Below are 16123 nucleotides of genomic sequence, written 5' to 3' on the forward strand. Positions count from 1 at the left end.
ATACATTATAAAACACATATACTCAGAGACTTCATTAGAATTAGCTAATAGACATGAAATGTAAAATTTTAAAAATACTATAAAATGTTACATATATTTGTGTGGATATACACTACAGTTATTTAATCAAGAATAAAATGAGAGGGGCCGGCCCCGTGGCTTAGTGGTTAAGTGAGCGCGCTCCACTGCTGGCGACCCGGGTTCGGATCCCGGGCACGCACCGACGCGCTGCTTCTCCGGCCATGCTGAGGCCGCGTCCCACATACAGCAACTAGAAGGATGTGCAGCTATGACACACAACTATCTACTGGGGCTTTGGGGGGAAAAAATAAATAAATAAAATCTTTAAAAAAAAAAAAAAAAAGAATAAAATGAGAAAAAAAAATTTTGTCAAAAGTTAATACTCAAGGAAGCTTTTACTTCAAGCAAGAGAATTTTTCATTTTAATTGTATAGTCTTGTTCTAATCTCTTTCTGTTGGAAGTAAGCCAGGATATTCCGCCAGCTTTTATTAATTATTACTAAATAAACTATTTTTTAAATTGATGTATAAGAAGCCTAAGGAAATAACGATAACTGAAAAGCTACTGAATCTGAATTTTAAGAGATTTCTGTTATATATATATATAAATTGTAGAGAAGTCAAAAGGTATTCATGTTTCTTAAAAAAGAAGAAAAACATGACTGTAATTTCTTAGGTTTTTAAAGTAATGTTCCTTTTGACCTGAATTATTCAAGTGATTACTCCTAATATATTAGGTAAATATTCCTAATTTACAACCTCAGAATGATTAATTTCTGGGTCAGAAAGTGACTTAGAGATATTTGTTTCTGAACGTTAGTAGTAATAGTCGACTGTTTTAAGTGCTGCAGCTATTAATATGTATATGTGTCCAGATCATCTTTGATTATTACTTTGTGATTGTAGATTATAAAGAAAGATATTAATTAAGTAATATTTTGTTTCAGATTCAACCAACTCTGGAGACAACATGTATACTTTAATGAATGCAGTACCTCCTGGACCTAACAGGCCTAATGTAAATATGAATTTTTTAAAATTTTTGAAATGTATTTAAAGACTCAAACTCTAAGCGCATTCCATTTCCTGGATACTGTTTAAGCTTTATATTTTATTATCCAGGAGCTTGTTGGATATCAAAAAAGTCAAATTCTTTCTTTGTTCTGGGTTGAAAAAAACATAACACATAATATATGTAACAAAAGATTTCATATCAATATAATTTAAATGTAAAACTGAACCTAATCAATTATAAATGTTGGTGTGCAGCCTTATTTTATCTCAAATACCTAGTAATTAATACTGACTATTTGAAAATGACAGATAATGTATAATCATTTATGTTAACCTCATTTTTAGCATCACTAATTTCCTCATTGTAGTTGGTTTTCTTTCCCTGATACACTTGAAAATAAATTAGAAAATTGAATACGCTTGTTTTTCTTTAGATTTTTGAAATCAGGAGTTTAAATATAGAACTGAGGCGGGGCCAGCCCGGTGGCGCAGCGGTTAAGTGTGCACGCTCGCTTTGGCAGCCCGGGGTTCGCGGGTTTTGATCCGCGATTAATTTATGATATAAGGTCCTACATGTTAACAAAAATATTTATAACAAGATACAGTTAATACACAGATATATATGAATATAGGGTAGCTCAAATTAAAGTCAGAAGACATATAAAGAAGTTCCATAAATATACCAAAAACCAGGAATGAAATAATTATTATAACTGAGCTTCCTAGCAGTGAAGACAACAAAGGGAAACTTTAAATTGTCCAATATGCTATAGTACTTGAAATATAGCTAGTCCAAACTGAGATGTGCTGCAGTATAAAATACACACTGGATTTTGAGGACTTAGTATGAAAGAAAAATATCTCATTAAAATTTTATATTGACTATATGTTGAAATGATAATAATTCTGATATATAGGGTAAATAAAATATTTATTATTAAAATTAAATTCACCCTTTTCTCTTTTACTTTTTAAACATGGCTGCTAATAAATCTAAACTTATTTATGCAGTTCACATTTGTGGTTTGCATATGATTTCTGTTAAGCAGCACTGCCTTCAGTGATCACTCTCTCTTTATATCATCAAATAAATTGTTTTTCAGGAAAAAGAAACCTTTCCCTGACAGTAATGTCTAACAGGTGTTTTCACGGAGATTTTAAAGAACACTGAATATGATAATGAACAATGTTCATTTTAGAGATGCAGGAAAAATATAGAAAAGCTCTTCATACTGCAATTTCATATCTTAAACTTGCTTTTGGAAAGCAAGGCAGTAGGGAGGAAACCCAGAGCATATGGCACTAAAGACATTTCTGTGGGCAGCTCAGCTGATATCATTCAAGGGTGTTCCATTCTGGTTCTCTAACTTGTTACGAAGATAAGAGATCCAAGACGAGTAGAAGATGAACATGGCGCTTTTTCAAATGTCGTTCATTGCAGCCAGAGGGAGTAAAAGCAAATGCCTGCTGAGGGCTAGGCTGCAGTTTCTGTGCTTCACACACACACGCCTGTGGTCCTAGTGTCTTGTAAAGCACTATGGGGCCAGATAAAAGGGCCAAGCCAGGGAGGTTCACAGGCTCTTGGCCTCACTGGCACCGGTTTCTAAACTATGCTTTCGACAAAAGCTGAATAATAACAGTAAGTTCAAAGTTCATTTTTTGACCTGTCATTTGAGGCATACATATTCCACACTGTTTACTGAAAATCAATCCATGTGCTTTTAGGCAACAGAATTGGCATTATCCTGGGAAAATATGTAAGCATGTGTTATATAATGGAAAAATCAGAAATGATGGAAAGATATCTTATTTCCACACAGAGTTGGCAGTATACAGATTGTCTATGGAGGGCAGTGTTTTCCCCCCAAAAGCCTGTATGGTTAGTAGCCACTACCATCCCATCTATACACGTAAATACACACATCACCTTCAGTATTCTGCACCACAGAAATGGAAGAAATGCTTTTGACATGGGAAATTGTAGGAGCAGGTATTTTCAGTAAGCTGTCTTAACTGTAAACAGAAGATAGTTATCAATAACTTGTCTTCAGACTGGGGTCTGGATTTCCTCAGAAGTATTCCAGGATGTTGAGGGAAAGACTGAGTGGGCAGGCCGTGGACTCTCCACCACCAGCTCCACCACAGCACATCTGTGCACATCTGTTTTGTACCAGGCTTCTAATGTAAGATTTCACTTGAAAGTCAAGTAAAACAATACCACTACTTTAAAAAACGTTAAATAAAACTGCTGTATAATGTCTAATTGTCATTGAACTGACATATTTGAGACTGCCGAGAAGAATTAGCTATATTCAGCTATCCCCAAGGAGCTAAATGTATTTAACTTGCAAGATGAAATTATGTTATGTGCATTTGAACAAAGATAGATTGTCTGCTAATAAAAATGTTAATATTGGCATAATAATGTTCAGTTATTCTTATTAATAAGCCAATACCTTTAGCAGCTTCTTAAGAATCACCTCTGGTTTAAACTAGCAAAATTTGTCAATAGCATAGAAGAGAATGCTTATCTTCTCATTTGCACTGGAATGTATTACTTTCTAGTTGAGCATATCTGAAGAAGAAAAATTTGGATATGAATGAAGATTAGCCTGAAGATCCAGAACAGAGGGAAGATGGGATGAGGGAGGCAGGGCAGTCCAGGTACAGAATCTACTGAAAAAATCTAGGAAAATAATCTCCGTGACTTGAAAATGAAAATAAGTTGTGGAAGTGTCTTATATCTTAAAGATAGATTTTGTAACAGTGAGATAATCAGTTGTTTTTAATGTGATCATAGTCATTTTCTTCATTTTTTAAATAGTTTCCAATGGGCCCTGGGTCAGATGGTCCCATGGGTGGATTAGGAGGAATGGAATCACATCACATGAATGGCTCTTTAGGTAAGGATATTAAATTTGATATTTAGAAACGAATTCAAAACAAAACCTTAATTCTGCATAGTGAATATTATGATTTGCAAAGTTCTTCCGTACATACGAGCTCATTTTGAAATGCTCAACTTTTACCTCAGACTGATAGTTTAAACCACAGTATATTGGTTATGATGACTAGAAATCATCTGAAAATCAGAAATGTGAGAATTGTTCTACCCTAGCTCATATTCACAGGTACTTACTTTAACCTATCAAAATCTGTGTGTTTTATGATCAAAGGAGACGTTGCTGCTTTGGGCATGTCCCACGCATGCCTCCCCTGGAGAGCTGCAGTAGCCTCCCAGCTGGCTTGTCTCCAAAGGTCTATGGACAGCCTCTGAGGGACTTCAGTTCTCTGCAAGGATTTCTATTTTGTTTTTGTATTTTAATGTTTGTATCTTTTTAAAAGTAAAATTGGTAATCATATTCTGGATAATCCGAATGAATCTCTTAAGAGAGAACACTGGGCACATTGTATTTAAGATAAAGCTGATTTCAAGTAGTGTGAGTAACGGTTGAAAACATATTCACAAATGATGCCTTCTTGCCAAATGAAGCCAAATATCTGCAAGGTGAACAAAAAGTTTACAATAGTGAGAAAGAGAAACAAATTGTACAAAACCGACTAGGTCACACAGCAGGCTATATGTATAGGCAGGCCAAACGCAAAACCAAAAGAGAAGACATTTATTTCATATTCGTATATGTTTAAGTAACATTACCATAAACTATTTTACAGCTTCACAGTGGGGGTGGAGGTTTGTGACAATTTTTTTCTTTTGAAAAGGGACCATCTTTTACTTAAGTTGGAGAAACTATGCCCATGAATAACTTAGGTTATACGCAGATTTCACAACCCCACCCAAGGTCAGGAAATGGCATCCTCTGATACTTTGAAAAGCTACGTAACTTCAATAATCAAGAAATTATTTGCAACATGTTGATAGGCTTTTGTGCTTTTAAGGATCTATACTTTTTTGCCTAGATTTCAAAGCCTGAATTTGCACTGTCCAATTATGGTAGCCACTAGTCATGTGTGACTATTTAATTTTAAATTAAATTTAATGTAAAATTCAGTTCTTCAGTTGCACTGCCACATATCAAGTGCACAGAGCCACAGGGAGCTAACGGCTACCATCATGGACAGCACAGAGAAACATTTCCATCATCATACTGAGTTCTACTGGACAGTACCTTTCTAGAGTTTTACTTTCCAATTTATTGCAAAATAATTCACTTTCCAGTCTTTTAATTTGTAAAGTTATTCACAAAGAGATGACATTTGGTCATAGTTAGAAGTTTCTCAATGATATTCATTAGAATAGAATTTGCAAAAGAGTTTTACATGTGCTTGGAACATGGCTTATTACTTTCTATAATGAACACTATTGTATATATATATATACATAATACATTCAATATTTAACAATTTATTATGCCTGTTTATTTATAAACTAATCATGTTAATAAGCCCTCACTTTATTTGTGACTGTTGACTGAATGCTGTACTATTAAAATATTATAATATTTTTATGCCGGGAAAATTTATTGTTAAAATAGTTAAAATTGTTACAGCTAAAATTGTGGCAAAGATCTGATTGTTGTTCTTTGTTAGCTAAGTTATGATTCCATTTCTTAAATAGAAAAAGAAATTAGTATCCATGGTTCATTTCTCCTAAGAATTAAAATAAAACTATAATATTATATCTTGAAGACATTTTTACTTTTGATGGATTGCCATGAATATTGACTGCTGTCAAATTTTTAATGTTATTAAGAATACTTTGCTTTTCGTTATTATAGTAAAATATGGTTCAGAATATTGTCAGACATTGTTGCAAACGTCCATTGTATATTTTATCAAATTTACAGAAGCATCATTGCAGAAAATATGTTTAGAGATTTCTCTTGCTCTCCACATATATATAAATATTTATACATATATATGTATTAGTATACACATTTTAAAATTTTTAATTGAGTAGTGTATATACACACACATACACACACACAGAGTCATGTGCCATGTAAAAACGTTTTGGTCAACGACAGACCGCATATACGACAGAGGTCCCATGAGATTAGTACCATATAGCCTAGGTGTGTAGTAGGCTATACCATCTAGGTTTGTGTAGTACACTCTATGATGTACGATGAAATTGCCTAACGATGCATTTCTCAGAACGTATCCCTGTCGTTAAGCGACACATGACTGTATCTAATATTTCACTTTCAGGAATTTGTAACAATAGTTTTCTTCATTCTGCCATTACAGAAAAAATAGATGATTGGGAACTAGAAGTACACCTCCTCCTTGCATTTGCCATCAGATGATAACTTATTCACCATACAGTATAAGAGAAAAGGAATTTTTTAAGATTCAAAATTTCAGAAAATATACACTGGGAAATACATACAGTGTACTGCATTTATTTATATTAAAGGAGCACTTAATATATAAATGAAATCATTACCTAATGTATAAATGAAATCATTACCTAATGAAGACTTTCTTTTCATATTTTGTATCAGGCTCAGGAGATATGGACAGTATTTCCAAGGTGAGTGTTGTGTATTCTGTATTGCTTTTTATCTGTATTTTATTCCACATGCAACTCTTACTAAGATTATTAGACTAACCTTACGAATTTTGTTCTTAAACAAGAGTTTGAAAGTGGAAGGCCAGATATAGTTAAGTGAAAGTTAAAAATATTAATGCATATAATCTGTGGGAAAGGGTAAAACGAGTCTTTTAAAAGTATTCCTAAACATGCTAAGGTTCATTTACAGGGTGTGCTATACAAGATTAATTGATAACCCAAGTAATAACCAATTTAATCAGGTTATGATGTTACATATTGGTAAAGCAAACTGACATAGTTTAATCTTTTGAAAATGTAAAGAAGTCTAGAGCAACATGAGAAAAGGTAAAGTTGAAAAAGTGGTTATTATATGTTATAAGGTCGTTGCATTTGTACATCTCATTTGTCTTTCAGACCTTCATTAGGCAATGCTGATGTCCTTGATCATTATTCTAGTTCCCCAAAGTAGAGTAAGAAAGTAATTAGAAGAAAATTGTATTAATACAAGTAGGAAAGTGAGCCTTCCAATAGCATGTGTCTGCATTTTTCCTCCTTCAGTAGTTTGACTATCTAAAATTAATCCTTTGCTAAGATGTCTTATTTTTTGAAGAAGAATACCTAAATACTTTTTAGGTCATGATGAATTTAAAATAGTTCTCTGTGGGTCAAAAATATATTTAGAATGGCTATTAAGAACTAATTATTAACTACCACTAGAAAGACTCTCTTAGAAGTCTGCTTTACACCAGTAAATACAGAAATTCATTAAAGGATGAGTTCATTTTTAATTCTTCTAATTTATATTCATGTATAATAATATAAAATTCCTGATGCCAAGGAAAATAAAATAAAATTGAGCTGCAAAACCTTTTAAATTAAGACTTTATGCTAAAAAAAAAAAAAGTTTTAATTGGCTTTCTGACATTACAGTCGTCCCTCAATATCTCCAGGGGATTGATTCCAGGACCCCAATGGATACCAAAATCCACGGATGCTCAAGTCCTTTAGTCGGCCCTCTGTATCCGTTGGTTTCGCATCCGCGGATTCAACCAACTGTGGATCGTGTTTACGTACGCGTCATTGAACATGTTTACGATCCGAGGTTGGTTGAATCCGCAGATGCGGCACCCTTGGAAATGGAGGGATGTGTATCTGCGTTGACTGACTGCGTGGCCTTAGAAGTTCTACATGTCTTTTGGATGTCTGTGTTTAGGAAAAATCAGGAAGGTCTTTTTCTTTTCTAAAAATACATGAATATTTATAATGGGCAGTAGCTTACCTCAATGAGAAACAGTATTAAGTAAGCCTTCAAAAAGCCTGTTTTCAAAATAGGATTAACTGTATAATTCCATTAAAGCCTTCTCTCTGGGAAGCCCCTCTACAAGTCAGATGACCATGCCTGTATTGGCTATCTTAGATATCTAACAATTGGTATTAGCTGAATTGTGCTTTGTGGTCAGCAGTGAAATTTCTAATGTTATATTAGAAGTATATTCTAGTATCTAAATACGATTCTTCATTACACAAAATGGGATCACCTAGATTGCTTAAGGCCATCTTCCTAAGATCCCCACTAATAACGTACATTAGATAGTACATTAGATAGATGTAAACAAAATTGTATATGAGTGAGTACTTTGTAATTTACAAAGTACTTTAAAAATTTGAGTCAGAACACCGAATTAAATAGCATCTTCTAATCTGCCCTATGTCAGATCTATTGCTATTCCTTCTGTGCTTATTTTCCCATTCCTATTCCCAGAGACAAGTGTTTCCACTACACTGTGCCTACTGCTGATAACATTCTCTTGCCTAATGATGTATTGCTTATTCTTTAAGCATTAATTGACCACCCATTGTGTACTTTTGTGTACTGAGTATTGCCTTGTGTACTATGGGGAGATACAAAAGACTTCTTTAAAGACAAACATAATCTTTGCCCTCAAGTGGTTTATACTTAGGCAGGAGTTCCTTCATTCAGTAGACGTGAATGTGCCAAGGCATTATTCTGGGCTCTGAAAATCCAAAGATAAACAAGATATGGTCTCTGCTCCCAAGAAGCTCCGTAAAACTAAGACCAAACAGATACAATAAGGAAAAACTTTTACAAAGCAAGGTTCAAATACATTTCAATTAACATAAGAATTATCCCCAAGTAGTAAACATGCCACTTAACGAGGTATTAGGAATGACTAGTTCCATCCACCTTCAGATGAACTCCTAAGCAGCTCATTTCTGTACTGCCCTGCTCCAGGTTCCTTGCCTCCAGGCTGTAACCAGGCTGTCTGGGTGATGGTAACACTACTATCTGCCACACCTTCTCTATGCTATAGTTGCTTTTTCCCTAATCAGCAGCATCATGCATATTGTACACACACACACACACACACACACCTCAGTTATTTTTCTCCCTACCTCTTTCCACTCACAGCCTAATTATTTCAGACTTTTACTCCAAGCTGTGCACACTGTCACCAACTCGATTTTTCCCGCCTTCTTCCTCTTCCAACACATGTCCAGCTATCTCAAGAAACTCTTGTGTCCCTTTTGTTTTCTGGATTCATTTCTTTCCAACCTATTCTTTTTATAGTCATTCTTTTTGTGAATTGAAAGATAATTTTGACCACTACTGCTTAGCAATTTTGTTCAAAATCTCTCTTAACTCTCCAGCTAGATCTTCCTAGTTCTCCAATTAAACGTGTATTTTGTCAAGCATCAGTATCACATAGTTTTTAAAAATTTCTTCCTCCATTTTTAAATGTTGTTTATTAGTATTATTTCAATTCTTTTTCTACTTTTTTATTGTAAATATACTCTAGTTTATTCATTTTATATTTAAGATAAATAAAGGATACTGAAGTGAAAATCAGAAAACCTGGTTCTGCTACTTACAAGTTGTGAACAAGTTACTTGATTTCTCTTGGGCTCAGTTTCCTTAGCTGTAAAATAGAGCTTGTAGTTCATTCCCTGCCTACATCATAAAATTGCTGAGAATCAAGTGTGTATACAGTCATGTGCCACATAACGACATTTAAGTCAATGATGGACCACATAAGTCCCGTAAGATTGTAATGGAGCTGAAAAATTCCCATTGCCTAGTGATGTCATAGCCATCATAGTGCAACATATTACTCATGTGTTTGTAGTGATGCTGGTATAGACAAACCTACTTCACTGCCTGTAGTATAAAAGTATAGTACATACAATTATGTATAGCACATAATACTTGATAATGATAATAAACAGTCAATGCCAGGTTTTAAGGCTTTTAAGGACAGGATAACAGTCTTGCTTGGGGGCAATGTTGCAGGCTACAAATTGAGACCATTTGTGATCTGGCACAGTGAGAATCCCAGGGCCTTCAAGCATATCAATAAGCACACACTGCCAGTGTACTACAGGAGCAGTAAGAAGTCATGGATGACCCAGCTCCTCCTCCAAGATGCCCTCCTGAATTGCTTTGCCAGCAAAATGGAGAACTAGTGTTTGGAGAATAACATACCTTTCAAGATTTGCTTATTACTGATAATGCTCCTGGACATCCTCCTTTAATTGGTGATCTTCATCTCAATATCAAAGTGGTGTTTCTCCCTCCAAACACCACCTCTTTGATCCAACAAGTGGATCAAGGAGTTATAGCGGCTTTTAAGGCCTATCTGAAGAGGACCTTTGCCTAGGCTATTGCTACAACTGAGAAAGACACTGATGCAATTCTGGAAGGATTACAACATTTTTGACTACATCAGTAACCTTGCTTGGGGTGATGTCACCAAGGAGTGTATGAATGGCATCTGGAAGAAGACACTCAAGAGGTTAGTCCGTGGCTTCAAAGAATTTGCCAAGGATAAGGAGGTTGAAAAAATCAACAAGACTGTGGTTGAGATGGCAGACAACTTTAACCTGGGTGTGGATGAGGATGACATTGAGGCGCTCCTAGAGGTGGTTCCTGAGGAACTGACTAATGAGGGGTTGTTGGAACTGGAACAGGAACGCATAGCTGAGGAGGAGGACAAGAAAAGGAAACTGCAGGAGAAGAAGAAGAACCCCCAAGAAAATTTGCAGTGAAGTGTTCAGCAGAAGCTTTTGCAGACCTCAACAAGCTCCTTAAAATGAAAACATGGACCCCAACCTGAAAGGTTTTCATTAATAGAGAGGAATGTTCACAATGCATTATCTGCTTACAAGCAAATCCATGATGAAAAGAAGAAACAAACCAAGCAAATGACCATGGACATATTTCTGAAAAGAAGGACAACTCCTCAAGATGAGCCTCAGGCAGGTCCTTCAGGAGGTATTCCAGAAGAAGACATTGTTATCATATGATATGACAGCTCCATGCGTGTTATTGCCACTGAAGACCTTGCCGTGCGACGTGTGGAGGTGGAAGACAGTGACACTGATGATCCTCACCCTGTGTAGGCCAAAGCTAGTATGGGTGTTTGTGTCTTAGTTTGTAACAAAAAAGTTGAAAAAGTAAATTAAAAAATTTTTAAATAGAAAAAAGCTTATAGAATAAGATACAAAGAAAGAAAATATTTTTGTATAGCTATACAGTGTGTTTATGTTTTAAGCTAAGTGTTATTACAGGAGTCAAAACATTAAAAAAAAAGTTTATAAAGTAAAAAAGTTACAGTAAGCCAAGGTTAATTTGTTATTGAAGAGAGAAAAATATTTTTTTATAAATTTAGTGTAGCCTAAGTGTACAGTATTTATAAAGTCTAGAGTAGTGTCAAGTAATGTCCTAGGCCTTCACATTCGCTCACCACACACTGGCTCACCTAGAGCAACTTCTAGTTCCGCAAGCTCCATTCCTAGTAAGTGCCGTATACAGGTGTACCATTTTTTGTCTTTTATACCGTATTTTTACTGTACCTTTTCTATGTTTAGATATGTTTAGATACACAAATACTTACCATTGTGTTACAATTGCCTATAGTATTCAGTACAGTAACATGTTGTACAGGTTTGTAGCCCAGGAACAATAAGCTATACCATACAGCGTAGGTGTGTAGTAGGCTATACCATCTAGGTTTGTGTAGGTACACTCTGTGATGTTCGCACAACGATGAAATTGCCTAACAACACATTTCTCAGTACACATCCCCGTCGTTAAGTGACGCATGACTGTATATGCGCAGGGCTATGAAGTGCTATATGGGTACTAAATATCTTCCTCCTCATTATACTATTTTTGGTGGGCAAGGCTAGGAACTCACACTGTCAACTGCACTTTGATAGCACTGTTTCAGTGGCAAAATGAGCTCAAATCTCCAAATGAAGAGTTTTTAAATTATTGCTTGCTCGGTTGAGGATTACCTAGTAAAACTCATATGCATCTTTCTCAAAATGCAGAATTTATCTTTAATTTAGAAGCCCTTTTTTTTTTTAATGAAATGTGAAATTCTTTTCATTTCTTTTGCAAGTAAGAAGTCACCTATTTAGTGAATGGAACAAAAATATTTTCCCTTGGAGTTGTTTTAGTGGTTGGGGGTGGAGAGGAGCATATGATTTGTTTTCTTAGAAGGATATCATCTAAGTAAATTCTGCAGTTCACATTAAGATATTTGACATTTATATTTTTGACTTTAAAAAAAAAAAACCATGTCAGAGAAGGCAAGATCTGATCGTGTCATGCTTAATAAATTCTCAAAGGAGTCTTTTCAGCCTGAAGCTTTCTGACCTCAAGAACCTTAGTTGCAGTTAAAGATCCCACACCATTCATGGGGGGCTAATCAACAACTCTAGATCTCTGCCACCATCTCAGGTGTGAGGCCAGAGTTCTGGCTCACGTGTACCCCCAAGAGAACCAGACTGGCAGTTGGTTCTTTTAGGAGGATGGCAGAGTCCAAACACTCCATAAAACTGGTTATTGGCAACCGTGAGAAATCAATTCAAAATCCACTTCCAAAAGGTTTGGGAAAATATCAGTATTATTTTATTCCAATTATAGGCAGAGCCAAAATTTCTACAAATGTTCACTTTTTTAATAGCAGTTTGAAAAGGTTTGGAATAATTTCTGGGGATGGGTGGAAGAAGGGACAATAACTTACTAATTAAAGAGATGATATTCGGGCCGGCCCCATGGCTTAGCGGTTAAGTGTACGTGCTCCGCTGCTGGCGGCCCGGGTTCAGATCCCGGGTGCGCACCTACACACCGCTTCTCCAGCCATGCTGCGGCCGAGTCCCATATACAGCAACTACAAGAATGTGCAGCTATGACATACAACTATCTACCGGGGCTTTGGGGGAAAAAAAAAAAAAAAAGAGATATGGAAGAATACTTGCAAGATAAAATCAGGGAATAGAGAGCTTAAGAGAATTAAATGTGTTAGCCAGAAGAAAGTGCGTGTGTGTATGTGCATATATATGCTGAAAAATAACATTCGTGTATGACGTCATAGCTTAAGTAAGGGAAAAGCATTCCAGTTTGAAGAAAGAGTGAATGAGAATGGAACAAAATCCCTTGAAAATGGCGTCAGTATAATCCTAACTATACTTTTTTAAGCTAAATTCTTAGAGTATAAGTAGAGAAGAAAGTACAGATTAACTGAAGTAAGAAATGCAACCAAAATGCCTAAGGTAGCTGAAAGTAATCTTTGCTTATATTCTTTTGTGCTCCCTACTCCCTAATTATGTACTTCAGCAATTGGAGAGCCTTTTTGACAGCCTAAGCCCTTTTTGTGCATTATTTTCTTGCCTTGATGGTGAAATCCACTGGAGACACTGCACACAATCATAGCTGCAGTTAAGTGCAACATATACACAGTGCATTGCCACCACCTCATAACCTGCTCTGGTCTGGTGTTTGGAACCACTGTCCTCAGGTGCCAGTACTGAGTGTGTCATTAGCCTATCTCTTCATCATGTCGCTCGGTGATCATAGACAGCGCAGTTTCCTTAAGACTCCCCTTTGGGAAACTTTTATTGTTTTCACAACATTTTGCAGAGATTAGTTCAGATAAAAAAAAAAATTGCCCTATCGTTTCAAGAGTTTCAGATATGCCCAGTGAGCTGGATAGGAATGGATTTCAGAGATCTGATATTAGCTCAGCTTTTTATGTCGAATGTGTCCTTTTAATCTTCCTCTCAATGTTCTTATATATTCCTCCCCCCCAAAAAGAGTATAATGCTGAGCCACCCATGCTATTAAAAGAGTACCTGGAAAATAGAAATAATAACACTGGAAGTGTTTTGTAAGTATTTAAATAATGCAGTGTTGTTTCAAATTTTAAATATTTTTAAATCAACATTTTGAGTCAAGAATCAGATTTGAAGTTAGCTAAACCTTCAAAATTGTAAATCAAGAAATGATACGTGGCAAAAGGACAGCAGAAACAGAGCACCCCAACTTAGAGAGACGCTGCTCCTCTCAGGGCGCCTCCTATACTACGGGGCGTGTGAATATTACACAGCAATGGAGAGGGCTTGTTTCATATATTTGTTGGAGTATGTAAAAGTATGCAGCTTCCAAGTACATCTGCAAAAACCCTTATATGTATATGTTGATTATTTTTTATTCCGAGGTTGCCAGTTTCTCCATTATATATGAAATGACAGAAATCTGCCTTCACCAAAAAAACTTATAGACTTTGGGTAAATCTTACAATATTTTTACAAATTTATTTTTTTTGAGCTAAATGAGCGTTATCTTTCCTGTTTTCAAAACACAATTGATTAATTAATAGTTTTAATAATTAATGAGCTATAGCTTAGTTAACTATAGGTTAGTTAGTTACACTTAGTTAAATTTTACCTGTTTTTTTTTCAGGAAATCAAGTTATCCATGTTCATTTCAAAGTAGAGTTGCTTTTCTATATACTTGGGAAACTAACATTTTCAGAGAAAGATTTATCAAAAAAAAATAGAATCCTCTTTATGCTATTAAACGATGGTTCTCCAGCCCTTGGGGTTCGTTGCAAATGGAGCTCCTGTGGACTTCAGAGGAGCCTCGTTCTCAGATCCTCCCTGTGGGGTGCGCAGAGGACGAGATACGAGCTGTATTTCCACCAGCTCATCTACCTGCCTCTGCTTTACAGTTTAACCATGTTCTAAAAAAGCACATATTCTTCTGGGAATAACTCATTCATGAAATTTTAAGTTTTATGACATAACTTGGTTTTAGTTAAGTCAAAATCCTGAGAGCAATTTTCTGTGAAAAATCTAAAAACTTATTCAAAAACAGAATATAAAGTGGCTTAGGAAAAAAAATCTAAAATCTTTCTTCCATTTGAAATAACAAATAAAAATTTTTAACCTTGAAGTTTATTTTTGCAAGTCAGTAAATTGGACCTTGAAAGAGTCCCTCCCTCACAGTTGCAATACCATGTGAACATGCTTTATATGCCAGTGCCGTTCTGTATTTCCTGTTGATGTGGAGTATCAGACGACCTCGCATGGCTAAGACTGCACAGTGAGAATGAGACTAGCAAATTTAAATAGAATATGAAGTAATACACTGCCAACTTATGTTGGATTAGATTGCTAATGTCAGCCATTTTATCTTAAAGGAAAGTTTCAACGTAAATCGCTTCTTAAACTAGTGATAGGAAAAGGTTCTAAGGCAGGTTACCTGTGAGCCTGCTTTTCTTCTAAAAATACACATTGAATTCTCAAGTCCCAAGGTATTTCTTTTTTTCTTAACTATAGTTAACTATCTTCCTTTTTTCCTTATAGTTCATATAAAAATAATGGTCAAAATAATGTTACTATGCAAACTGCGTGTAGAATTAAAGGGAAATGTTTATTAAAACAGTGACCTTTTGAAGTTTGATTAGTAAAATTACCGAGGGAAGTCGTGGTTCCATCATGCCTGATCGTGTCTGGGCTCTCTTCATCATGCTCCTGCTGGGAATGTTTTTTAAACTCTCCAGAGTTCTAAGAACTCTATAAGCTGAGGGTGGGAAATTGAATAAATATTGATTCTGAAACGAAGAAAAACAGTTGTTGTGGGTTATTTTGGGTTTTCTGTTTGCTTTTTAATTTTCATTTGGGAAAGCATTAGTACTTGTCAAGATGCAAAGAATGAACTAGAATATATGGTAGAGGTCTAAGATTAGAGTTATGTCTGCTTTGTCCTTAGGGGTGCTGCTATAGATTCCATTTTTGAAACAGTACAATACAAGAGGGAAATTAAAATCTTCAACAATGCCTTGTTTTCTAAATCTTGTTTACAGAATTCTCCCAATAATATGAGCCTGAGTAATCAACCGGGCACTCCAAGGGATGATGGAGAAATGGGGGGAAATTTCTTAAATCCTTTTCAGAGTGAGAGTGTAAGTATTCCTTTGACTATGTTATTATATCCAGATTTTATTTCTGAAGCTCTTCTATTAGAATAAATGTATAAAGCCATTATTATAACTGTTTATCTAGAGTTCAATAGGTTGATTTTTATAAGTTAGAAAATTAAGTGGAATTTCTTTGAGAAAATTAAAAAATAAACTTCTTTTTTACTCCTGTGTACATAATTACAAAACAAAAACTATAATACTAATTTTCTTATAGAGAACATCTACTGTAAAGGAACACACTAGAAACAGGTTGCATAGTTGATAGTTTTTACAAGTTTTC

The 16123-nt window shown here is 35.3% G+C and overlaps 1 protein-coding gene across 4 annotated transcripts in view; it reads left to right on the top strand.

Annotated features, from left to right (window-relative positions):
- The window catches only part of SSBP2 (single stranded DNA binding protein 2), a 296005-nt gene that overhangs the window by 271911 nt on the left and 7971 nt on the right, over positions 1-16123 (top strand). For 3 of the 4 annotated variants that reach the window (XM_004420399.3, XM_004420402.3, XM_087430095.1), the window contains 4 exons: positions 969-1039; positions 3860-3938; positions 6504-6532; positions 15727-15825. In XM_004420399.3, coding sequence (XP_004420456.1) covers positions 969-1039; positions 3860-3938; positions 6504-6532; positions 15727-15825 — 278 coding nt within the window. The remainder of the gene's footprint in view (positions 1-968; positions 1040-3859; positions 3939-6503; positions 6533-15726; positions 15826-16123) is intronic. The other variant, XM_087430094.1, reaches the window with a different exon arrangement.

Source organism: Ceratotherium simum, chromosome 4, assembly GCF_057802395.1.
Source record: "Ceratotherium simum simum isolate JZ-2026a chromosome 4, ASM5780239v1, whole genome shotgun sequence".
NCBI classification, from domain to species: domain Eukaryota; kingdom Metazoa; phylum Chordata; class Mammalia; order Perissodactyla; family Rhinocerotidae; genus Ceratotherium; species Ceratotherium simum.